The 27,767-nt window shown below is 35.8% G+C and overlaps 1 protein-coding gene across 5 annotated transcripts in view; it reads right to left on the bottom strand.

Moving 5' to 3' along the window:
• Positions 1 to 1,798: 1,798 nt before the first annotated feature.
• The window catches only part of Me2 (malic enzyme 2), a 67,151-nt gene continuing 41,182 nt past the window's right edge, over positions 1,799 to 27,767 (bottom strand). For all 5 annotated transcript variants that reach the window (XM_047526356.1, XM_047526353.1, XM_047526352.1 and 2 more), the window contains 4 exons: positions 23,336 to 23,438; positions 16,872 to 16,942; positions 15,949 to 16,047; positions 1,799 to 6,804 (listed from right to left, as the gene is read on the bottom strand). In XM_047526356.1, the coding sequence (XP_047382312.1) occupies positions 6,637 to 6,804; positions 15,949 to 16,047; positions 16,872 to 16,942; positions 23,336 to 23,438 (441 nt within the window). In that variant the 3' untranslated portion in view covers positions 1,799 to 6,636. The remainder of the gene's footprint in view (positions 6,805 to 15,948; positions 16,048 to 16,871; positions 16,943 to 23,335; positions 23,439 to 27,767) is intronic.

Below are 27,767 nucleotides of genomic sequence, written 5' to 3'. Positions count from 1 at the left end.
ACTGAACTACAACTCCAGCCCTTTTTATTTTTTTAAGACAGGGTCTCACTAAGTTGCTGAAGCCTGGAACTTATGATATTCCTGCCTCAGTCCTCTGAGTCTTTGGGACTACAGGAATGTGCTACCACATCTGGTCTTTACGTATAATTTTTAGACCAGCTTGAGAAAGACATTTATTTGTGTTGAAAGTTGCCTTTCATTCAGTTTAGACCTAGAGCATATGGTATTTAAGATTCACATTGCTTAGTGCTCATGAACAGAGCCAGCGCTCTTACTGATGTTTCTGAGTGTTAGTACTTTGGCAGGCAATGAAAGACTTTTATTGGTCTGTCTACCTATTTCAGCACTGATTAAAGTTGGGACCTGTATTTCATTCACCGTGCCAATCCTTCTAATGGAGAATTGTGATGGACTGGTTAAAAATGATGTCGTTTAGTTGTTCATAACCTATCTTGGGCAATTAAAGAGCCCTTAGAAAGTTTGAAAAGATCATTGAGCCTCTCCCTACAAAAGGCACAATCACAGTATCATGTATTATTTCAGGAGTTTCATGAATTCAGGTTCATAAATTTCTGGATGAAGAATGTGTTCTTTCAACAGATAATGAGCTGAGCATTTTTGTAGGTGCTAGGGATACAAAAATAAAGTGGGTATGATATTGTGAAATATGTATTTGAACTTCTTCCCCACTTCTGGGCAAATAGCTCTTAAAATCCTTGGCATCTTCAAAGTGATGCATCTTTTTGTACACTAATGAGTTAACTGATGCTATAATCCCAAGGTATCTTAAGGATGGAGGCTGGTCACAGGAAACACCAAGGCAGGATTAGAGGGTTAGGACATTGAGTTCACCCCTCAAGCATTGGAGATGGGAGAGCTGAAGGCTGAGTTTATCACCATGATGGGTATTTATTACTTATTGCAGTAGAGGAGGATACAGGCCATGGGGAAAATGTAGGGCATCTTTGTAAGTGGGTATTAAGAAAATAACTTTTGTAAGATTTGGTTTTGTTTGGTTCAGTGATTTTGCAGAGGGACTGTGGAAGTTGGTGTGTACTTTGGAATGGGCTAGTGGGTGAGCAGAGACAATTCTATGATTGATAAACTCAATAAATGATAGGGAGTACAAACTAGAGTGAGGCTAGAACCATAATTGGAAAAATCAGTAGTCAATCATACTAGTCATACTAGTCAGGATTTGGGGGAGGTTGTTCACTTTTGTGGTTTGGATAACGTTCATATTTTATCTATGTACAGACATGATTACAGAGTGGCCCTTTTTATCTGGTCAGAATGGCCCGTCTGATGTTGGTGTTGTGAGATGGTTCACTTTCAACAGGACACCAAGGCCCAGCTAAGGTCCAAGCTGGCTTTACCACCAGCACAGCTAGCAGGTGCTGTCTGGGGTTGCAGCCTTTCACTCTCTCAAAGCACTTGGGCTGCTGGCGGGTAGGAGAGCCTGGGTTCTCTTCTGATGACTCTATTTTTCTCAGAAATTGGAAACAAGGCATCTGCTGAGCTTAAGGTTGCAGGAAATTTGACAGTAAAGGTTTCAAAGATTCACCTGACAGGGAAATGCCAGGAAACAAATAGAGTAGGAAGTTGAACATAAAGAAATATAGAGAAAAGATAAGAAGCACAAGTAATATTTCATGTCTTCATTTAAGTCTAATAATAAACTCCCAGGGAGTCAAGTATTATGGAGTATGTGAATTTGTTCTAAGGGGATAATGCCAAGTTTTTAAAAAAGTCCTTTACATAGCAGCCTTTAAAAAACAAGATCATCAAACATTTTTTATGCATAGGAAAATTTTACTAAGAAAATATAAGAGCATATATCTCATTACAAGTAATATATCACAAAAACAGAAAAATAATCCACATAACTATGAAGTTTTTAGACTGATTCTTGGAACCATCTGTAAGAAAATCTGGTATAATGTGCCTACATGAGGCATTCCCTTAAAGTACTATTCCCTTAAACAATTACCACAAGACTGGTTGTTACAGCATTTTATCTTAAACACAAAATTAAGAAAGGCTAAGCAATGAGTTTCGAAGTGTGACTTCCTTGAAGTCAATGATTAATGCTTGCAATGTTATTTTAATATGGTTTGAATTTTAGTTAATTTTAAAGTTTATTGAAGACAATAAAATATTGGGTAGAAATTTTGTCAAATATTTAGCTAAAATAGGTCGTTAGAAGTTCTTTATTCCACACACATATTTACTATTAGTACTTTCTAACTGTTCTCACCTTTTTAACGGAAATTATATATGCATATAGCACAACAGATATCATTTAGAATACATCTTACAATACAAATGCACATTGATGTGTAGATTAACAAACTGAATAGTACAATATGTTAAGTGCATTTCAAATTGATTTGCACAGAAGTTATAGCAGCTGGTAGTTCTATGAATATTACTAAATCAAAAGGTGTTAGTGAACTACTAAAATCTTTAGGGATATTTATCACATTCAAAACCAAATCCTTATACATCCAATACTTAAAGATTAACAGATAAGAAGTTTACATTGTATTTGAATTATAAATGGGAACAAAGAAAAATCAAGTGAAGTGGTAAAATGCACTAGAGGACTTAATAATTTTTACCTGAAACTTTTTTTTTCTTCCCCCTTTTTGGTATCAAGAGATTGAACCCAGAGGCATTTAACCTCTAAGACACATCCCCAGCCCTTCTTATTTTTTATTTTAAGACAGGGTCTCACTAAGTTGCTGAGGGCCTCTCCAAGTTGCTGAGACTGGTCTTGATCTCCCAATCCTCCTGCGCTGCTGGGATCATAGGAGTGAACCATCACACCTGGCTAAACTGAAACAATTCTTGAAAATTGAGATAAAATCACCTCTATAGGCCTTTTTTCCCTGAGATGGGTATGAGCTAAGAGTCCCAGCTCTGCCACTCACCTTGAAATATTTTGCAAGTCATTTAACTTCTCTGTGCCTCTGTCCTTGTCTATAAAACAGGGACAGGTTTATTGTGGATTAAATATGCAAGATGCTTGGAACACTTGAACTCCTGAACAATGTAGGCACTACTCATACAATCTAGTTTGTTATTACTTGACAATTGTGGATGTCAAATCTGTTGGTGATAATTCAACAACTATGTAGGAATCAATGATTTGCTAGAACATATACTTCACGATAGGAAAGGGAAAATAATTTTTCTAGAACATAAAAGGAAATTCTGAAAACTGAGGAATATATAACCACAGATTTTCCTTACTCATTTGATACTGGGGATTGAACCCAGAGGCACTTTAACTGAGCTACATCCCCAGCTCTTTTTGAGCCAGGGTCTTGCTAAATCACAGAGGGTCTCACCACGTTGTTGAGGCTGGCCTCAAACTCATCATCCTGCCTCAGCTTCCCAAGTTGTTGGTAGTACAGGTGTGTGCCACCATGCCTGGTTTTCTTCCTTAGTCTTAAAACTTACAGTAAGTACACTGAACGTAGGAATAAATTCCCAAGTAGCAAAGTTATAAAATTTTACTTGGGAAAAAACAAAACAAGACTTTTAACAGTCATCATGTGAAAATGCTGTTTACCCAAAGATACAATATATTCAAGTCATTTGTGTGTATTTTATGTAATTGAACTATGAATGCATTTCCATATTTACTTTTCTTTTTGAGGGGCACAATTTTCCTTATTTAAGAAAGAAAAATAATTAGTGTTTCAAAATCTAGCACTACTTTTAAGTAACTTTTAAGAGTCATGTCCTACTTTAACCTGCCTGAATTTACTGAATTTGAAAATATAGGATTGGGTTTTTTCTTTTATGCTTACATTAAAAAGCAAAAACAAAAACAAAAACAAAAAAAAACCTCTTGATTTCAGATGAGGAAGTTTTCTATAGCTAAAACTATCCTGAATATTTAAAATATTAAATCTTACTTTAATTCATCTGCAACTTCACATTTACATGCACAAACTGCAAATCACAAATCAACAGAATCAAATACCACAAATCTGCCGCATTCTATAATGAACAACATGCCTGCAGCTGTACCCACGTGGCCTTGTCTTGGAAATATGGTATTGGGGCTATTTCATTCTTTAGGACTTCCTTTAAATGGAATCCCAGTGGAGAGTTTTGAGACTTGTATTAATTAATGTTCTCAAGTATTATATATACCCAATAAAGCTGATTTCATTTTGGTGAATTCAATAGAACATTTGAAGATATTTGTTAAAAAGTTAGCCTTGGGAGACTGAATGGGCTGGAGGAAAAAAATCTTACAGGTGTTTGACATAGTGGCACATGCCTACAATTTCAGCTGCCTTGGGAGGCAGAGGCAGGAGAATCACAAGTTCAAGGCCAGCTTGGGCAACTGAGTAAGACCCTGTCTGAAAATAAAAGAAAAGGGCTGGGAATGTTGCTCAGTGGTAGAGAGTTTGCCTAATATGTGCAAGGCCCTGTATTTAATCTCCACTACTGGGGGAAAAAAAGAGCTACGGGAGAACTTGGATGCCATCCCTGTCCTTGGCCCCACCCCTTTGGGCCTTCTGTTATCTGGGAACAATGACTAATGCTTCATGTTTTTATCATTGTATTTCAGTCTTAATTCATTCATCACTCTTTTGCAAAAAGTGGAAATACTATTTCTCTACAGGCTGATAATTTATAGGAAAAGTATAAGGTAAGGTCTGTCCTTAGAGAATGAATATCAAATTTAAAAACCTCACATATGTCCATTTGCTAGTTAATCTTTTACAAATGAAATCTGGAGGCTAGGTTTCTCTTAAGTATACTATAAATCTAGAATTTAGAATCAAACAGTATTCTAGTTTTTTATGTATTCTCAGGAAAAAAATGTTTAAAAAGTTCTACATTAATTTTTCTTATAAAAACTCTAAAAACTAACAAAACTAGATGAAAGTTACTCTAAGAGTCTCAGTTGATCTCTTTCATATAAATAGAAGCACATAGTATATAAGCACTAGACTGAAACAGCACACCACATGTAGTACTCTGGAGCAACACCTCTGAGCATGTTCGCTGTATCAGCAACACAGCTGGAAGCTCATCAGAAATAGACAGACTCTCAGGCCCCAACCAGAGCACTGCATCAGCATCAGCATCAGCATCAGCATCAGCATTGGTCAGCTCTCCAGATGATTCTATAGTCTGCCTTAAGGCAGTGATTGTGAGGGCAAGTACATGTGTGTGTCAGAACCACCCAAGAACCTGCTCAAACTACAGTCACCAGGGATCTGACCCTAATGATCTGCGGCAGGGGGCAGGATTGGAGGGAGGCGGAGCAGAAGCTTCTCTTATTTTATTGTTTAGCACTGTGGACTGAAGCCAGAAGCAGTCTACTGCTGAGCTACACCCCTAGGTCCCCCTCTTTTTTCTAATTGTATGAGACAAGGTGACTATTCTAGAATGAGCATTTCGAAGTTTTGTTTCTTGCAGCACACAAGGCAGGCAGATACTATAGCCAAACCTCAATATACTTCTGGATCTTCATTTAAAATCTTTAATATGCAAGAAACTGGTCGCGTTAGCCAATTATTATCCATTTTACTGGGATTGAAATTGGCATCTCCTGGTCTGAACACATACCTTATTCATCCCTACTTAGCTCTAAAAAGTATTAAATTCACCTTTAATAGAGAAAGAGTTGACACTACTAACAATGTTCAAAGGAATGCATTATAGGAGAATCCCAAAACTATTTCAAGTAATAAAGAGCCTCAGTTGGAAGAGGGTATAGTTTCTCCAGTTAAATACAACTCATTCAGATGTGAACCACAACTGATTTATTTTAAAAAGTTACATGAGGTTAGTTGTAATGTATGCTTTAGGCATCTTATATCTGCTCCAATAGAAATTAAAAAAATGAAACAATGTGTTTTCATAGTAAGGAAACCTACATTTCTAGTTGGGCAATAAGGTAGTATAACTGAAACAATTAAATTTAAGACATTACTTTATTAAATAAAAGTGATTTTAATACACTGTTGCAAAAGACTGCTTTGTCTAAAGGCAGGAGTAGTTTCCATAATTCTCTCCTAAAGTTATAATTAAGCCTTGATTAGTTCCAGAAAATAAGAAAAAGGGACTTTTTTTTTCATATTTCTTTTGGTCTGTCTAGTATAAAAGAATTTCAGAGCATGAAGGTAAAATGAAGCAGATAAAGTTTTAGATACTGACAATTTTTCATTGAAATTTGTTTAATATTGGGCTGCTTCTCAAAATTTGGTATTCATATCCACAGATATAACTTTCTATTTTTGTAGAATTAAAGAACTGGATGATGTTAGATTGCTACCTATAACAGTAAATAACAAATACCTTGGCAAGCAGGACCAAAAGTACAAGACATCCACAAACACATTTTAAACATCTCTTGGGTGTGGTATGGCTACAAATTAGGACGTTAAGCATTATGGTTGATTGCAGGGTATTGGTGGGCCTTAATACAGTTAATACATTCACCCCCAACAGACATGGAGATACATGGGATAAGTCAAGTAAAGTAGTCGGGGAAGAAAGAAAAAAAAAACAAAACCAGAAACACCATAAATCTGATAACATCTCTTTCTGTCTCAAAAAAAGGGGCCCCTGAAGCATGGGAAATATTTATTGGTGTGAGTGCTTCTATTCTGTTATCTGAGGAGGTCTTGACGCAGATTCTGGCCACTCATACATATCTGGCAGCAAGGAATCATATTCACTTCGCCATATTCTTTCTTTAATATACTTGGTCTTGTCTTCAGGTTCAGGGTATCGGAAAGCCATTTTATTAGCATATAGGTATTCTGTAACCTGAAAAATAAATAAGATTATTGTGTAGGCTCTCAGAGAAAATATTACAACATCGTAAAAGAATTTAGAAGAATGGTATTTTTCTCTTTAAAAATAAAAAATTAACATTACTTTGACTTACTTCAAAATGTTCAGAAACTATTCAAATTGGGGGGGGGGGGTACCAGGGATTGAACTCAGGGGCACTCAACCACTGAGTCACATTTCCAGCCCCATTTTGTATTTTATTTAGAGACAGGGTCTCACTGAGTTTTGCTTAGTACCTTGCCATTGCCAAGACTGGCTTTGAACTCTTGATCCTTCTGCCTCAGCCTCCAGAACTGCTGGGATTACAAGCGTGCACCACTGCCCTGGACTCAAAGTTTAAAAGATAAAATAAATCAGGTGTGGTGGTGCACTTATAATTCCAGAAATTCTAGAGCCTGGACAGGAGGATTATAAGTTCAAGGCCAGCCCCCGCAACTTAACACTAACCAACTTAGTGAGACCCTTTCTCAAAGTAAAAAAATTAAAAGGGCTGGGGGTGTGGTGCAGTGGTAAAGTGTCCCTGGGTTCAATCCTCAGTGCCACAATAAATGAATAAATAAGTAAAATAAAATAAAAAATGACTTTTCACCTTATATTTAATGTATTTTAGTCACTACCACTGACCAAGAATTATTAGCACTTCCCTAATAGTTCAGTCCAAAAATAAAATATAAATAAAATTTAAGTTCTACCAACTATCAGTTCAGTAGACACACCTGAGTGATCTGCCCAGCTTGCCACTCCCCGTGGCCCTGCTATAAGCTGAGTTGACAGGGGTACAGGGGTGAAAACCCAACACGAAGTGAGCCAGATGGCTTTGTTTTAGAATATGAATTGAGTCACAGAAATTATTATAACTCAGGTGTCCAACACCAGAAATACAAGAGCAGTGAATGGATTTCTGATCTCTGAAACCAAGCCATGCGCCGTAAGTGGTAAGGATAAACCCTCTGAGCCTTCATCTGATATAAAATGAGGAATATAAAAAGCTTCCTCACAGGGAGCTTGCCATCCAGCTAAATTCTCAAGTTAATGGTTTTACTTCAAATTTTAAAAAGCATTGTGACACATGATAAAATAAGTCCAAACAGTTTTAACTTCCTTCTCCTCCTCTAATTCCCATTCCAAATTATGACCACTATTCACATTTCTTATATCAGTTTTTCTAAAAGAAAGATTTAAGAAAATGGTCAATAAAAAATAATCTATGGAGTCAGATATGATAGTGCACACCTATAATTCCAGCAACCCAGGAGGCTGAAACAGAAAAATCTTGAGTTTGAGGCTAGACTTAGCAAGACCCTGTCTCAAAATAAAAAATAAAATGATGAAAGAATTGGTAATATAGTACAGTAGTAAAGTGCCTGTGGGTTCAACCCAATACAAAAAAAAAAAAAAATCTTTTGGTTACAAGAGTTCAATCTCTAATGTTATATATTATGTAATGGAAAATGTGTTGTGTCTGTTGCCCAAATTGCCCTCAGTTTTTGTAAAAACAGGAAAAAAGTGTTCTTCTAGGAGGAGAAAACAAACATGCCTTTCCCCTATTCCTTCCACAAAGTACAAACAAGAATGCTGGACACTATACATGAAACAACCATAAGACAACTCTAAAAGGAGGAGAGAAAAGGCAGGCCAGCAAGGAGCCTAGAGACATGAAGAACAACATGGTAGCCAATTCTTTGGGGTTTCTTTTGGCTTCCTGTACCTCAGATTTGGAGATGAAAAAGCTTGCAACCCTCACAAACCAAGAGATGCAGACAAAAGCCTCAACAAATGACTGCTCTCTCTAGTTAAAGCACAGGAAGGCCAGCGTAACAAGACAGAAAACTTTCAGTCAATAATCATTCACAACCACAGAAAAAACTATGGTCCACCCTACCTCTGCTAACAAAAGCTGAGTGAGGAGCTCATACTTTCATCAAAGCTATAATGAGAAACCATAGTAGACCTACCAGGGTAGTGTCGGAGAAGGCCAAGTAGGGATCCAGGACTTTTATCCCTACTGGTTAGCAAGTAGGGAACCTTGTCTCCACACCACCCAGCTGCCCACACCCAGCTGCCCATGAAGACCATGTGGGAAACAAAGACTTCCATCCTTAACCTGTCACCCCTCCAGTGCCAGGGCACTGGATGGTATCAGAGAAGGACGACAGAACACTTGTGACCTTGTGCGGAAAGCCATCCACGACTGGTATGAGAGCCGGGGAAGTTCGAGCCATTAACCAGGAATGCCTGGTCTCAGGAACTCACATTCAGGTATCCACTGTTTGAGAACGCCTGAGTCATGTGGTATCCTGCATTAGTTCACCACTCAGGTTCGAGTACAAGCACTGGAGATAGGAGTGATCCACTAGAGTCAAATGGCCTGCTTACCCCCACCGCTATCTTGCTTTTCTTCAAGAGGCTTCTACAGTTCTGTACCGATATAAATAAAGTAAACAGGGGCTTCTTCCTTTGTTAGAGCCAGACCCTTCTGGAAGACTCAACCAGTCATGCCTCTTCTCCTAAGATATTCTTGCCTTTTGTCTTTAATTCTGATATATAAATTTCATAGCTTTTACTTGGCAGTTAGCCCATCCCTCTGATAAGAACCCTTTTTCCCTGGTCAATGTGAGCACGAACCTTGCTCATTGTCCTGCTGTAATGAGGTCACCAAAGTGCAGTGTCAGGACAGAGTAATATTGATGAGGAGGCTCCCTTCTCAGGTGTCAGGTGTCAACAGAGAAGTAGGAAACCCGCAGTGACAAGGCAGCACATACCTACTCCCCTTGCCAAAGCAGTTTCAGAGAAAGTCATTTAAAAAGATCTAATAAAGATTTAGAATCTCTAGGTCTCAATTAAAAGAAAATAAAAACTAAAAACTAAAAACTACTTATACCAAGAATCAGGAACATATCAAGCTGTAGGAAAAAGATTCAGAAGATGTTAAAACCAGGATGGCAGAGATGTTAAAATTATCTGACAAAGATTTTAAAGTGGCTATGATAAAAATGCCTCAAAAAGCAATTATATACATGCTTGATACAAATGAAATTAGATAGCTCAGCAAGCAAAATAGAAACTTGCAGTAAATTAAAAAGAGATACAAGGAGTCATATGGAAATTTTAGTTGCAAAAAAATGTGAATAATTGAAATAGAAAACTTGGTGGATTAGATTCACAGGTGAATGGGGGAACAGAGGAAAGAATCAGTGAACTAGAAGACAGAAAACCAGAAATAACTCAATCTGAAAAACGGGGAAAACAAACTTGGAAAAAAAGAAACCCCAAAAAGCAAAAGAGCATGTCACAGACCGATGTAACAAAAGATCTAACATTCATTATCATCAGAGTTCGGGAGGAAAGAGAGGAGGGGAGGGGCACTGCTGTAAGTATTCAAGTAATGACTGAAACCTCCCAAATTTGGCAAAAAGTTTAACTACAAATTCAAAAAGCAAACTCCGAATAAGATATACCAAAGGAATCCACACTAAGAAACATCATGATTGTACCGGGACTGAATCTGGGGGCACTTAACAACTGAGCTGCATCCCCAGTCCTTTATATTTTGAGACAGGTGCTCGCCAAGTTGCTTAAGACCTCATTCAATTGCTGAGGCTGGCTTTAAAGGCATGTGCCACTGAGCCTGGCTGACAAAAATTCTTGAAGGCAATGATACCTTACCTAGAGAAAAAAAATTAGAATGACAGTGGGTTTCTCAACAGAGACCATAATGGCAGAGGGAAGTAGTGAATTTTTCAAGTACTAAAATAAAAGAACTGTCAATCCAAATCCTATACCTAGCAAAAATACCTTCCAGGAATGACAGGGAAATCAAGACATTCTCAGAAGGAGGAAAACTAAGTGTTTACCCTAAGTGTTTACTAAGCAGGTTTACCCTAAAAGAACGACTAAAAGAATTTCTCTAGTTAGGTGTGGTGGTACATGCCTATAATCCCAGTGGCTTGGGAGGCTGAGGCAGAGGGATTGCAAGTTCAAAGCCAACCTTAGCACTCTGGGTTGCAGATGTGGCTCAATGGTTTAAGAGCTCAATGGGTTCCAAAACAGAATTTCTCTAAACACAAAGGGCATGATGGGAGAAGGAACACTTTGAAACACCAAGAAGAAACCATGGTGAACAAAAATAAGGGTAAATTCAGCCTGGTAAAATGACAATAACAGTAGACTGTAATTGTGTGTATGTAATACCTGGAGAAACCACCACAAAGCTATACAAAGAGATAGGCTAAAAAAATTCTATAGTGGGTTTGGGGATGGTGCTCAGTGGTATAGCATTTCCTTAGCATGTGTGATGCCCTGGGTATGATCCCTAGCACCATAAGGGGGAAGAAAAAAAGATAATAGTAACACTAAGTGTGTATGTACTCAGTAAGAGCTGCACAATATGTGAAACAGGAAGAAAAAAAAAAAATAGAACTAGAGAAACAAACCCACAACTATAATTGGGAGCAAAACATCTCTCTTTCAATGATTTTTAGAACCACTAAAGAGAAAATCAAAGATACAGAAGAACTCAATATCATCATCAACAAGTAAGGTCTAATTGAAATTTGTAGGCTATGCCATACAATAACAGTAAAATACATATATACCAATCTTAGATGTGTAGGCACTAAACAAAAAAATACTAGAACCAAAGAAGAAATACACCAATCCAGAACTATAGCTAGTCAGAGCCATGCTATCTTAAAATATGTTGTCTGACCACCCTTAAGTGGCTTCCCACAGCCCTCAGAATGAATTCCAGCTTTCTAGATATTACAAAGATTTCCACCAATCTTGCCTCCTCTTTTTCATTTCAAACCTCTCTCCTTTTTTGTGTCCATTTTCTAGACACATAATGCTTTCTCCAGGATCACATAAGTACCACATTATTTTTTGCCTTTCAATCTTTGTACATACAAGTCCCTCTTCTTGAAGCCTCTTGTTTCCTAATCTAGGTAATTCCTCAGTCCTATGATATATGAGACACTAATGGCAATCAGTATGTTAGCTCCCAGTTAACTCAAAGTAGAACAAAGATCTCTATGGCATTGGTTCCTGGACCAGAAGCATCAGCATTACCAAGAAACTTGCTGGAAATGCAAATTCTTAAGACTCCATCCCAGACCTATGGCACCTCTCTATCCCAGACCTTTCAAAGTCTGTTACTACCAGAAACTGATATTAAGGTCCTGGACTCTGAGCAAGTTCTCCAAAGTCAGGCACAGTAGTGTATGCCTGCAATCTCAGCTACTGGGGAGGCTGAGGCAGGAGGATTCTGAGTTGGAGGCAGCCTTGGCAATTTAGCAAGACCCTGTCTCAATAAAAAATAAAAAGGGCTGGGGATGTAGCTCAGTGGTAGAGTCCCTATGGGTCCAATCCCCAGTGTTTCTCATACTGGGGATGGGGAAGAGTTTTCTAGGTAATTCTGACATTTTCCAGTTTGAGAAACGTTATTCCATGTGACAAACTGTTTTCCTGCATGCCAATCACCTATTCTACTCTTTTAGTGCTGTTCACTTAAATACAAAGGGACAGCAGTTTTCACTTCCATTTAAAACATGGAATCCGCAAAGAACATCAATATCATTAAAACAAGAACTGAATAATCTAACAACTCTTTTAAAAAAAATTTTTTATATTTGTAGATGGACCGCATGCCTTAATTTTGTTTTTATTTTTTTAAAGGATTGAACCCAGTGCGTCATGTGTGCTAGGCGAGTGCTCTGCCACTGAGCTACAGTCCCAGTCCCCTAACAACTTTTAAATTTTCTTATACTCAGAGAGCTACGAATGCAAGATAATCAGTGACTTGAATACCAAAAAAAGACAAGACTCTCCAAGGAAAGGTGGAATATACAAACTGTTGCCTCTGGCAGAACATAAGAGGGAGGATGAAGCACTGGCCGTCATAAATGTAGGTAAGTAGTTAACAATTTTAAGAGTAAATGTGAGCAGTATTTTTATTTAAAATAGCCAAGAGCTGCAGACACAAGAAGGACAGTTTGTACCCCTTGACAATCTTTCCCACAGGCCTCCAGAGGTACCCACAAAAAGGGTTAAGGGCAAGGCATGAGCTCAAAGAGAACATCATGAAAGCTTGCAGGAGGTAACTAGTAGCTATAGGAGGAGCACACAAACAACCTTGTTGCTAAGGCTAAACTCTCCTGCCCATAGGGCTAAAAGGAGGTGATGGTTACTGCAGTTCAGAGTGGGGACAGATGCAAAGCCCTGTGTATTCTCCTGACCCCACTTTGTTCCTAAAAAGGAAAGTCAATGCCACTGAAGAAGCAGCAAACTTTCTACTCAGTCCCCCAGGGAAGAGGGAGATGACAATCCTGTATCTATAATACTATTCTAATTTCAAACAGGTAACCTATAACCTCATGTATTACCTTTCATTTGGACATATCGCTAATTGCTTAACTGACTAATAAACTTCCAAAATCTCCTCCATCTGTAGTATCATTCTATAAATTCTAAATTTGAACTCTTATCATACTAATTCTGGGCTCTAAGATCTTCAAGTGTTTTTCAGCAGTCAGGTATTTGGACTCCTTATTCTGTCTTTTGTGTATATGCATAAGCTGATTTTAATTATTTTTTGGTACTAAGGATTTAACCCGGGGGGTGCTTTACCACTGAGCTATATCCCTAGCCCTTTTTATTTTGAGACACGGTCTCACAAATTTGCCCAGGCTGGCCTCAAACTTGTGATCCACTTGCCTCAGGCTCCAGAAGTCGCTCAGATTACAGGTGTGTGCCACCACACCTGGCTACAAGTTGACTTTAAACTTTCAGATCTTCTCTTACACCATTTTCCTACCTGTACCTTAGACACCAGCTCAACTGCACTGGCTGTTATTTCCTAAAAATAACATCCATTACCAATTCCCAGTCTGTGCTAAGGCCACGAGAATCAAAATAGTGCAACAATAATATTGAAAATCAAAAGGGTATAAACTTATGATTGTCTATTGCAATCTGAATATGTGGCTGGAAAATTCCTCATCTAATCTTGATGTTTAAGAAAATTTTAGTAAACTAGAAGAGAAATCTACTTCTTTGGCTATGCATATTAAAAAATAAAAATATACTTGAAGATGACTGAAAACTCAGAAGTTCCAAAAGAACCGAGAAATAATTAAAATAAAAAATTAAAATAATTAAAGTAATTAGGGTTGTTCAAACCTTAATTATTCAATGTTCAAACTGGTTATCAAGCAAATCCAAGTATTAATTCTTTTCCTCTACAGAAGAAATGATCAGCGAGAAAAATACATATGAAAAAAATTTTATATAGAATAATATTTAGGAAAAGAATAAGCTATTATGTTATATTCAGATGAAGAAAATACTGAAAAGTTTTTAAAAAAGAACTTAAGTAGAGATTGATTGAGAATGATTTAATAATGAAAGACTCAGTGTCAGCAATCTAATTTATAAATGTAATAGTTTCCTACCAATTATAGGCAGATTTTAAAAAAAAATTTTTTTAGTTGTAAATGGACACAATAACTTTATTTTATTTATTTATTTTTATGTGGTGCTTAGGATCAAACCCAGTGCCTCACACGTACTAACTAGGTGAGCACTCTACCACTGAGCCACAACCCCAGCCCTAGGCATTTTTTAAAAATTAGAAGAGGGATACAAATATTTGTCCCAAAGTATGAACAGTTTAGAACATAAAAGAAAATAACTAAAGGAGGGAAACAGCACCAAATGTTGATATATATTGTATACACTATAATAATTAAAATATTGTCAAACAACAAATAAAAATGGTTATGACAGATATCCCAATAACAGAATCAATTCCCAATCAACTGGAAGCAACAGGTACATTAGTTAATAAATGTTTCTGGGGCAACTGATTGACTACTCAGGAAAAAAAATGTTCTGGTTTCACATCATACATTAAAATATTTTTTAAAAATGTAAGTATGGCCAGGCATGGTGGTGCACACCTATAATCCAAGCTATTCCAGAGGTTGAGCTAGGAGGATCACAAGTTTGAGGCTAGCATGAGCAACTTTGTGAAGACTGTCTCATATAAAAAGGGCTGGGGATATAGCTCACTGGTACAGTACCCTGGGTTGAATTCTCAGTACTGCCCTCCACCTGCCCACCAAAAAACAAAAATCCAAGTGTGCTTTTGATTTTGGAGTAAAGGAAAAGGTTAATATTTATAAAAGATGAGGAAAGAATCCACAAAATAAAAAAAGCAATTAAAGATACACTCCTATCTAATGGTTCAATGTAAATCAGTACTTCTTCCTCTGAAGAAACATTTGACAATGTGTATTAGAAACCTTAAGTATGTTAATACCTTTTTTCTTAAGATTAGAAATCAGGGGCTGGGGTTGCGGCTCAGTGGTAGAGTGCTTGCCTAGCATGGAGGCACTGGGTTCGATCCTCAGTACTACATTAAAAATAAATAAACAAAATAAATGCATGTGTCCATCTACACCTAAATTAAAAAAAAAAAAAAAAAAGAAAAAAAGAAAAAAGAAAAAAAGAATTCATCCTAAAGCCATCATGGGATAGGGATATGGCTAAATGGTAGAGTGCTTACCTAGCTAGCATGCATGAGGTCCTGGTTTTGATTCTCAGCACCACAAAGAAAAAAAAAATCCTGAATGCACATAAAGATTTATCTATAATGATGTTTAGAACAGCATTATTGCTAACAGTAAGAAACTAAAAATGCTTAAATATTCAAAAATAAAGATGATTAAACATTACAATACAAAAACAAGAAGATATCATGCAGTATTAATGATTACACATAAGACTGTTTATTGACTTACATGGAAAAGACTTATAATTTATTAAATGGGAAAAGCACAGAAAGAAATCAATTATAAAAAGAGATACAGGTGGTTACATGCATGTGCGTATGAATGTGTGTGCTTACAAAGAAAGAAAGATTGGAAGAAAAGAAAAAGAAAAAAAAAAAAAAAAAAAAAAAAACCCCTAAAGTAATAATGTGCATTATATTTTGGTAGTAAGAATATAGGTGACCTAAAATTTCTTTGCACCTTTCTCCATGTTTTGAATTATCTCTAACTTATATTACTTGTATAAGAAAATGGCATTAGAATATATGAAGAGGTATAAATTACTTACTTTAATAGCAATGTTAATAGAAACTTCCTGAATATTAGCAAGTGGTGGGTAAAGTCTTCCCTGAGCTAACTCTTCATCTGTCAATTGACTTGTCAGTGCCTAAAGAGAAAAACAGCATTTTACTTTTGTTAGTTTAAATAACAGAAAGGTCTAGCAAAATGGAAAAATCAATGGAGAAAGAGAAAAACAGAATTAAAAACAGAGGTAACAGAATTCTTATTTCTTGAAGGATTACATAAACCTCTATAGAAATTAAAACTGTTTACCACTAAACAATAAAGAAATAAAACAGATTTAAATACTTATTGATGCATTCTACCCGAAGCATACAGAGCCTGGCAAAATTATAACATTTACTAAGAAAACAGACATCAATATTTGTATTAATGTGATTTCTTCAGAATTTCTATTGCAAAGTCTGGAGCTCCAGTAGCCAGACTCCAAATAATAGCTCCATTAAAAATATGGAAGGAGGGCTGGGGATATAGCTCAGTTGGTAGAGTGCTTGCCTCGCAAACACAAGGCCCTGGGTTCAATCCCCAGCACCGCAAAAAAAAAAAAAAATATGGAAGGAGTTATATTCTATCTACATTATCATTTTACTTTCATATACACACACACATATATATGCAGATGTTTTAAGTGTCATAAATATGAAAGGATTCATGGAGTTATATTTTATCTATGTTGTCATGTTACCTTCTTTTACACACATGCACACATAAGCAGATATGTTCTAAGTGTCATAAATATGAAAAAATTCACAGCTTACAAGCAATGTTTAAAAGCAGACAGGCAAATCAAAACATCATGGGTGGGTAACTTCCTTTTCATTAATAGTGCAGAGTTAACCCATTCCCTCTTTTAAGATCCATTCGTCTTTATAATTCATCCTTTATAAAATAAATATTTAAAACATTTACCTTTGCAGCTTCTAGGAAAACATTATCACTGATATGTCGAGTTTCACAAAGGATAACAGCTAAAGCAACACCTAGAAGACATTTTGATTAGTTTATTTAGTAAGGTCACTTTTAAATTATGAAAGCACATACATGGTAATTTACTCCCAGCCCAAATAAGCCCCAAAAGGAAACAAAAATCTGAGTTAAAATTAAATCAAAAGATCTTTGTTAACTTATAATTATTTTTTAATTTTTTATTTAATTATTTTTTGGATTCATTGTACACAAATGGAGTACAACTTTTCATTTCTCTGGTTGTACATGAAGTAGAGTCACACTGTGTAATCATACATGTGCATAGGGTAATGATGTTTGTCTCATTCCATTCTCTTTTCTTCAACTTATAATTTTTTCTAAAGATATTATTTTAGAAATAAGTGGCTTCTCAAATTTAATTTTTAAGTTCATCACAATTACAAATGCATAAATTCATCAATACTCATTACAAAAAACACCAATTTCCAGTCCACCTCTATCCCTTGATTTTTTTACTCAAAAGAAGCAACTACTTTCAATTCTTTTAACTGTTAATTTTAATATTTCTCTTACTCTTAAATAATTTGCTTATATCTCTTCTGATGTGGGGGTTTTAGACATTATTGACTCTTTATAAGAAGCAAGTATCTCACTCTCCCCATATTTCCAGTCTTTTCCCTTCTTCCCAACATAATAAGCACAAGCTTGGTTGAATCAACACTCAAAGTTTATGTCATTATGACTTCAAAGACACTCTTCACATCCAAGTACTTTATCATGATTACTTTTGCTCTTCTGTAGAAAATTTTTTGTTTCCCCTGAAGTTAATTATTGTCCTGTATTCCCCTTTATTTTTGACTTTTAAAATTTTATCCTGGAACTCTCCCTGAATTGAATCAATCTATTTTGATTCCCTCATGTATTCTCTAATTTCATACTCTAGCATAAACATTTGCTGAAGCTCTAGTCTGGTCAGGTTGTTTTCTATCCAGATGTGGAATTGTCATCCTGGAAATCCTGGTATCAGCATGGAGATTTCTCTGTGCTTTTGGGTCCATTTCCTAAATCCCACTTCTTCCTAGTTTTTTTTTTTTTTTTTTTTTTTTAAACTCTCTTTCATGGCGTACTCTCTAGGGATTTTCTGAAAAACAATACATGAGAGATACATTTTTTGAAACTTGCATTTCTGAAAATGTGCTTGTTTGTCTACTTCTTTCCATTTACTTGAAAGTCTGTCTAGGTTTGGAATTTTGTTTAGAAATAATTTTCCCCAAGAATTGTGAGGTACCACACCAATTTCTCCTTTCTTCCTGTGTTGGTGACAAGTCAGTGTCAATATGATTCTAGATTTTGGATGATTCTTGTTGGGTCATCTCTGGAAGCATGTAGGATCTTTGTTTCTGTACCTCAGTTCTGCAATTCCATAACATTGCCTTGAGGTACGTTTTTGCCCACCATGGTGCTAAGCCCTTTGTACCTGAAAACCTGAGTCTTTCTGTTTGAGGAAATGTTCATGAAGCTTTTGATGAAGTCCCTTCCTAATTTTTCTGTTCTCTTATCCTAGAGTTTTTCATGACCTCCTGGACTAACCTTTAATCATCTTTACTTCCCATGTCCTGTCCTTTGATCTATTTTGAGGTGACTTCCTTGACATCTTCTATTTCTGTTCACATAATTTTTTAAGAGCTTGTTTTATTTCCTAATTAAAAAACAACAACAACAAATTGTCTTGTTTTGGAACATAGTCTTTTTGTCTCTTATGACCATATTGATTGTTTTTTAAAAGAAATTTTCCATCTCTTATCACAGTCCTTTTGCTTGTCTGTTCTGATCTTTTTTTATGTAATTAATCTTTCTTATAAGAGACTTTCCTTCAATGACTAGTAATCTGAACGTTTCTCATATTTAAATGGTACCTATGAGCACAACAGTGGGATTCACCCTCTCTGAGCACAGCTGTAGAATGACCTGGCTTTCAATCTTCCTATTGAAGAATTGGAAGATTGACACCTCAGCTACATCTGCTGTCTCCCATTTTTGACACTGTTTTATTTATTCAAAGAAATGTCATCATCATTGCAGAGATGGGAAGTGTTCATTCAACTACCAAGGGATAAGAAAAGGATCACAATTATCAGTTGCCTTATTTTAAAGGAGTCTATCACACATGCATATGTAGGTACATATATTTTTAAAGTAGAGCAAATGAACCATATAGATATTTAAATGTTTGGGAGTAAATCTACAGTATTCTTGTATTTGCTTTGTCCAGTCTATATTCCTTTTTCTGACTTTTTGGGTTTTTTAATATCATTTTATCCCCTAATGTTCCCTCACCATAAATTTTAAGTTTTTTTCTAGTGTTCTAATGGTTATCCTAAAATTTATAGCATGTCCATAAGTAATCAAAATTTCATATTAATCTGAATTTATCTTTCTGCCAGACAATGCAAGTCTCTCAAAATAGTTCAATTTTATTTAAACTAAAAGCATTCCTCTGTATTTTATCTCCATGGATTTTTCAAACTACCATGTTGTTAGTGTTTAGCTCTCTGTAAACAACACTGGTTTTGTTTTTCCCACATATTCACAACTTTAGCTCTTCATTCTTTCCTTCATCTCTGAGCTTCTATTTGGGATTATCTTACTATTGCCTAAGGAACAAAATTTCCTCTCCTTCCGTACAAGTCTGTAGGTGGTGAATTTTGTTTTCTGAAATATCTTCATTTTGCCTTAATTCTTGGAAGATTTTCACTGTGATGATTCTAGGTTGGCAAGTATTTCCTATAAGTAAAATAAACATACCATCCCACTGCCTTTTGGCATACTGTTGAGGAGTCAGATGTTAGCCTAACAGTTGTTCCTTTGAAAGAAATATTTTTGATCTGGCTGCTTTCACATTTTCTCCTTGATGAATTTCCTGAAGCCTCACAATGAAGTTCCTGGGTGGATTTTTTAAAAAAAATATTTTCAGTTGTAGATGGACACCATATCTTTATTTATTTATTTTTATGTGGTGCTGAGAATCGAACCCAGTGCCTTACACGTGCTAGGCAAGTGCTCTACCACTGAGCCAACCCCAGCCCCTTGGGTGGATTTTTAAAATCAATCCTGCGTAGGTTTCAATGAGCTTTGTGACTGTTGACTGTCATTCATCAGTTCCAAGAAATTATTGGCCATGAGGCCTGCAAATGTTGCCTCTGCTTTATTCTCACTTCCTTCTAGGACTTCGGTTAAAAATCTATCAAAGATATAACGCTTACCTATTTTTTCATATTTTGCTTTCTACCTTTGTGCTTTGTTCTGTATTGTTTCTTCTCAGATAGCTTCTGAGTTGACCAATCTCTTTGGTCTGTTCTGCTATATGCCTCATGTACAACTCAGTTCTTAGATTATTGTTATTTTTCAATTTCAGAATTCAGTAGTTTTTCGCTGAGGTTTTTGAGCTTGGCTTTATCTTATAAACATAATAAGCATGTTTGTTTCTTAGCACTTGTCTTACATGTAGTTTTAGCAGATCTGTTTTTCTTGTGGGTTTTGCTGGCTTTGGCTTGTGTTGTCATGTCTCTTATTATCTTTATAATCTGAAGATTAGAATAGTATTATTCAGAGAAGGTTTGTTTGCTTCTGTTGGGTCCTTGTTGGCACTGGCAGTCCAGAACAAAGGCTTGAGGTTTTCTAGATCACCCACTGCCACTGCAAACCATCACCCCATTCCAAAGTATGCCCTTTAGGGATTCAGATGGTGGCGGGAGGGAAGGGAGGAGGGTCTCTACTGAATTTTAATCTGGAATTCCACAATGTTTTATTAGAGTCAATGTCTGATTAGCCTTTTGACCCTTTAAAGATTATCTTGTTTTTAAAATTTCATTCAGTTGTTACAGTGGGTAGACTACTAATTCCAACACAATCAGAACCTTAAGTTTTTAATTTTCCTGTTTGAAGTTCTGTTTTCATCTGCAGTGCCAGGTCATTTTTCATGTTTACATTTATGGTGCTAATAATTTTCATTAATAAAGTCAGAACTTTAAAATGCTGTATAATAGCCGAATATAACTTTAAAAATGGCTTTGGTAAAATAAGCAGAGATATGTTCTTTTCCCATTTTTCACGCCTTTATGCCACAGAAATACTACTGAAAAGAAGTTCTACAAAGAGATCATCAATGATGGGAGTTTCTACTACAGATGCTAGGTCTCAAGAGACAACCACAACTACAATGGGTAGAAGAAGAGTGTTCTATACAAACCACTGGCACACTCACAAGCTAAATACTGTCCTTACTTTGACAATAACAACATGCTTGCCTAAGGTGTCCGATATGTGCTTTGCATCTACTTATATCTTAATGGGAGCCTGCTGTCAGCTGCTCAGGGAAAGGCCCACAGGGGAAGGAAGAAACAAGTACAAAGGAATTTATACCAAATCCCTGTATTGCTCAATACAGTCCTTCTTAAAAAGAAACTGACAACTAAGGATCATCATAAATGTATGGGGTGGGGAATAGCAAAAAGGAAAAAATATTGTAAGAAAGAGATGAAAGAATTCTACAACTTTTTTTTTTAAAAGTAACTTATTAAATAATTCTAGAATAAGAAAAGGTATTAGGAATAAAATATAAATTGTTGAACTGAATGAACTGATGATATATGCTATTAAGCATATTAGGCAATTATTAATTTCCTTTGTTTTGATAACAGTGGGGTGGTCATATCTTAAAAATTCAAAAACTTAATTTTTTGAATATATACGGAAGTAGTTATGAATAAAATTAAACCATGTCTCTGATCTCCTTTAAAAAGACTTAAAACAGGGGCTGGGGTTGTGGCTCAGTGGTAGAGAACTTGCCTGGCATGTGTGAGGCCCTGGGTTTGATCCTCAGCACTGCATATAAACAAACAAATGAATAAATAAAATAAAAGTCCACTGACAACTACAAAAAAGAAAAACAAGAAAAAAAAAAAGACTTAAAACACACTGGATGTGCCAAAAAAAACTTAACAGGCATTGATAAATGAGGAAATATCACAGAAACCTTTCACATTATGGGATAAAAAAGGCAGAGACAAAGAGGGATTATACCATCATAGTCTAATGTAAGTTTCAGAAGGAAAGAAATGGAAGAAAACAAACAGTTAAATGGAAATAAACCCAACCTAGATCATTCCAATAAACTTTCAGAAATATAAAGAAAAAATTATGAAGACTGCGAGAAAAAAGCTACTAAGCATAAAGGGATGTGATTACTTTTATCGGATTTTGTATCAGCAGCACTAACCTTAAAGAAAAGTGAATGAAGGAAAGTCTTCAAAAGTCTAATGACAAAGACTTTGACTTTACCCAGCCAAATCATCAAGTGAGAGGACAAAATAAAGACAATTTCAGATCTGTAAAAACTCAGGAAGATTTCATATGTTCTTTAGGAAAAAAAAGAAAGAAAAAACCCTTAAAGATGTATCCACAAACACAAGACAGAGGCAGAGAATGGAAAAAGAAGACGGGATAGAATAGTTTAGAGTGAGATCAAGAAGAAATGAAGAAAGCTTGCAAGAAATGAGAGGGGGATTCATTATACTTGATACTGGAAAGATTCTGAACATCAAAATTTAGTGATATAAAACTATCTTCTAATGTATTTATCAAACCACACTATAGCTGATGAATAACATTTACATAATCATGGTTTTTTGTTTTTATAATTGTGGTTTTTGAATATTCACAATGAATATAGACTAAACATGGAAAACAACAGAATACAATGTATGTATCAAAAAATTCTCTACAGTGTAGAAATAGGTACAAACCAAAACTGAAAGGTGGAATAAGAAAGATAAACTAAGTTTTTTTTCATTTTTTCATTTAGCAAGTTAATAAAAACTCAAAGTTCTAACAAAAGCTTGAGAAGTTCTTTAAGTATGCTACCTAAAGAGAAAGGTGACTACTTAGGAGAACAAAAAGTAGTAAGACAAATTGAGTGGTGGATGAGGAAAGGTATCAGAAGGCATGTGTGCTGTGATGAAAGCTCAAATGTACAGCTGAGTTATAAGAAATGTGACAAAGGGAGATGAGTGGGCCTGATGGTGACTGCCAGCAAAAGTCAGAACCAACCAATGATGATAGTTTTATCTGAGAAGTGTCATTAAGGAACATACAGAGGGTTACACAATTTTCTACCAGTTTGTTCCTTTGCATTTTATGAATCATATACTATATTATTTCCATAATAAAAGCAAGTTTAATTAATAATATAAATAAACAAAATTTCAGGGGAAAGAGCAAATTGGAAGTTAATGAATTCCTTGAGTTTCCCTATACATTTGTAACAAATTTCTGCAAACACCAAGATTCATTCCAAAGAATTTCAGGAAGTAGTTTTATGTAATCACTTATTGCTTTGTAACATAAATAATATATTACTTTGTAACATAAATAATGGTGGCATTTACCTGGAAAAATATACACATTGTTTCCTTGACCTGGTGTAAAGACTCGCCCATCTTGTAGTTTCACTGGCCCAAATGGACTACCACTGGCAAACAAACACCTTCCCTGTAAATGAAATGAAATAATCTCAACTTTGTTCCTCTACATGGATGAGAAAATTGAGGTGAATCCACATAAAGTGAGGTCTTGTAGTAAACCAGACCAATATACTACCTGGAAACAAGGCATCATTTACTGTATAATACATCTTTTTATTAGGATGAGGATTGTTTCATGCATAGTATTATATTCAAATAAACCTGAAAAATGTCCATTAGTAAACTTAAAAATTCTGACACTTCTATTTCCTTTTAAAAATAAAATGTAAATGACCCACAAATATCATCCCAATTAATAAAGATGGATATAAGCTGTGAATGAAGGAGGAAAGTCAAAATTAATTTACTACCATTAACTGTACATCTCCCATTTTGGGTTCTGTACCAGGTGTTTTATTATATGTTAATTCAGTTAACTTAGCCCTCGAGAAAACCTTATGAGATTATCATCATCTTCATTTCACTGATTACAAAGAAAAACCCTTGATAAAGTTCTTTGTAAAAAGTGACACATCAAATTTGCAGCAGTTAAACTTGACTCTAAATTTTTTATAAAAGCTCATAGTCTATTATGCTATAATATTCCGTAGTAGGCAATTTGTAAAATAGCACTATACAATCACACTGATTCCAGAAAAAAACTGGCATGTTATCTTGTTAAAAATACTTTGCTAAAAACAAGATATTGAAAATACTGAGTAGGTACAGTGGTACACACCTGTTAGCCCAGTGGCTTGGGAGGCTAAGGCAGGAGGATCACAAGTTCAAAGCCAGCCTCAGCAACCTGGAGAGGCCCTAAGCAATTAGTGAGACCCTGTCTCTAAAAATAAAACAAATAAAGGGCTGGGGATGTGGTTCAGTGGTTTAAGCACCTCTGGGCTCAATCCCTGGTACAAAAAACAAAACAAAATAAGAGAGAGCTCCATAATGGCATATAATAAATGTTAATGGCACCTTTATTAATTTTAAAAAAATTAGAAAAGTACTAGAGATTTAATTCATAAAACAAAATCCTTTACATATCATTCCTCATTCCCACTTTCTTCCCTCTCCCCTAAAAAACAAGAAAACAATAGTGCTCAAATAGGATAATCTATCTTGGAATATTCAAGGAATAACTAAAATAAGCCACAGGGTCATTGGGTCAAGAGATGATTTATAGAACACTGAAATATCTCCACACAGTAGGATGGACAAACTGCCACAACACCTGAACATTCAACAGAGTTATAGAAAGTGTTTGGACACTGTTTTATCTTCTTTTTCTCAGATTTGAAAATGTATATTTTATCAAGAACAATGATTATTCTTTAGAATAGATCCTGGAAATAGTGAATTTAACATTCAAGAAACTCTGGGCAATTTGTCCACAAATTTATGTTCCATATTGTGCAAGGCTGAATTTTCAATTTCAAAATGATACAAAGTTTAAGTGTGGAAGCAAGTTCACTATGCTAATGGTGGCCCAGTTGACTATCTTGGATTTATAACTCCATATGCTATAATTTTCTACTTACTCTATAGATAGTTATTATAATTCTCTACTTGTTTTAAACATAGCTCTACCTATGGCAAAAAGTTTTATTTCTTTGACAATTAATGTCAGTGCATGTCTAAGGTCACATGTTACAACACTAACATAAAATAAAACATTATTTTTGTGGCACCATTAATTTTAGTACTCTTATTAAGTAGATGATACAATATAGCACTTTATAGGAGAAGTGTTATGCCCTCATGATATCAGTCAGTTTGGAGATTTAGAAAGATCTCAGGAATCTCTTAAATGGCAAAACCCTATAGCTCTATCTTCTCCAGGCTACCTTTATCTCCCTTCCTCTCCCCATAATCAATATGGAGCTTAAACATGGCCAGATCTTAATGATAATAGCATTCTCATTCTGAAGTCCAACCTGGCAATCTGAACAAATGGACAAAACATGAAGACATTCTTCTTTTTTTTTTTTTTTTTTTTTTTTAAGTATTTTTCTCACTGAGCAGCAGAGGGTGTTAGAGTAACACCAAGACATCTCTCCATTGAAAACAGGACACCAAGAGTTGACTGCAACCGTATAGAAAATTCTGTCATTATTTCGTGTAGCAATAAGAATTCACATAAAGTTAAACTATCAGTCAATGCCTTCCTATTTTTTTGGTAAGAGATAGTATGACTTCAAAGTTATAAAAATTGTAAAAAATTCTGCATTTTAAAGTTGCTGAAATGCCTTATATCAAACTAGTCTCCTTGGGGAATTTTAAAATTCATACCAATAATGTACACTTACATCAATAAAATTTATTCAAAAATTCTTTTTTTTTTAAAATATTTTATTAGTTGTTGATGAACCTTTATTCATTTATTTATTCGTACATGGTGCTGAGAATTGAACCCAGTACCTCACACAGGCTAGGCAAGTGCTCTACCACTGAGCCACAACCCCAGCCCCTTCAAAAATTCTTAAATGTTACAGTACTACTGCTCAAAACATTCAAAATGTTTTATATTCTGGAAATGCCAAAGCCCATGATGCACCAAATGTACGTGTACCGAATAGTCAATGTGTAAGATTAAGGTTTAATTTTGGGGACAAAAGCCATCATTTTATGTAAAGCCTGGTGGATAGGACAGGCAATCAATCTAAGAATGATACTATACTTTGGTAAAAAGATCAGACAATACACTAAAGACACTGATTCTAAAAACTATATTGATTTTGAAATTGATTTGTTTTTTTTGAGATGAGGCCTCCTTCTGTTGTCCAGTCTGGTCTCAAGAGATCCTCGCACCTTGGCCTCTGAGTTGCTGGGATTACAGGTGCATGCCACTGTGCTGAACGTAACTGATTTTAAAATAGGAGGAATTTTGCCAGGTGCTGTGGGGCACGCTGTAATTCCAGCTATTTGGAAGGCTGAGGCCGAAGGATGGCAAGTTTGAGGACAAACTGGGCAATTTAGCAAGCCTCTGTCTCAATATAAAATTTAAAAAGGGCTAGGGACATAGCTCAGTAGTACACTGCTTGCTCATGCACAAGATTTTAGGTTCAATTCCTAGCACTGACAAAAAAAAAAAAAAAAAGAATTTCAATAATTATTATATTTATTGGAAGTCAACAGTTAATTTATTTTTTACAAACACAGCATAGTGATACTGAATCAAAAGGAATTTAAAGAATATGTCAACATAAGACCTTTCACAATAAGAAACAGGTAAAGATATAAAGGCATGAACATTATGTCCAGAAAGTTCTAAGGAAGTTCTGCTTTGACAATAATCTTCTAAGGTTGCTTCATATCAACTTTCTCTATGGTTACAATGAAAAATATCAGATTAAGGAAAAAAAAAATCAATCCATCCATCCATCCATCCATCCATCCATCCATCATCTTCCGGGACTAGGGATAAGACCCAGGGGTGCTCTACCACTGGACTACATTCCCAACCCCTTTCTATTTTCTATCCTTCCCAAGTAGCCAGGATTACAGGTATGCATCACTATACTTGGTTAAAGTAAATGTATTTTTTTAAATGTTATTTTTTTTAACATTTAAAAAGTGTTCTTAAAAAAAAAAAAGCAGCAGCAGCAGACATGGCCCATACCTGTAATCCCAGGAGCTCAGGAGGCTGAGGCAGGAGGATCTTGAGTTCAAAGTCAGCCTCAGCAACAAGGTAACTCTGTGAGACCCGGTCTCATTAGAATATAAAATAGGGCTAGGGATGGCCCAGTGGTCAAGTGCCCCAGAGTTCAATCCAGTACTTTAAAAAAAAAAAAAAAAAAAAAGACGAAGAAGAAGAAGCAGTGTCATCAAGATAGTGAGAATGTGGTGGTGTTGGGGGTGGAAGTGGAATGGTTACCAACACCCAATAGAGGAAGGCAAGACACAAAGCCAAGCTGGGCACACCTGTAATTGCAGTGACTCTGGATGCTGAGATAGAAGGCCAGCCTTAGCAACTTAGTGAAACTCTGTCTCAAAATAAAAAATAAAAAGGGCTTAGGATGTAGTTCAGTGGTAAAGTACCCTTGGTTAAATCCCCAGTACAAAAAGAGGAAAAGAAAAAGACTTAAGGCCAGCAATTAAATCTTTTCCCCTCAAGGTAACTGGTGATTTCAAAGGCAAAAACTGTGACTTTTACCTGTGCAGCAAAAAATATCAGGAATTTCATGATGACACAGAAAAACTCAAGTTCAGGGACCAATAAGAATGAAGGTTGCTGGGAAATAGGCTCAGGGCTCTGGATCCATACCCAAAGGGGTGCACATCCAGAGGAAGAAGAAAGTGGAAATAGACTAGGCCTCACCTGGACTATATCCTGGTTGGATTATGATGATGTACCCCA

The sequence above is a fragment of the Sciurus carolinensis genome, chromosome 15 (assembly GCF_902686445.1).
Source record: "Sciurus carolinensis chromosome 15, mSciCar1.2, whole genome shotgun sequence".
In the NCBI taxonomy this organism is placed as follows: Eukaryota; Metazoa; Chordata; class Mammalia; order Rodentia; family Sciuridae; genus Sciurus; species Sciurus carolinensis.
The sequence above is the reverse complement of the archived record's forward strand: the minus strand, read 5'-3'. Positions and strand labels throughout refer to the sequence as shown.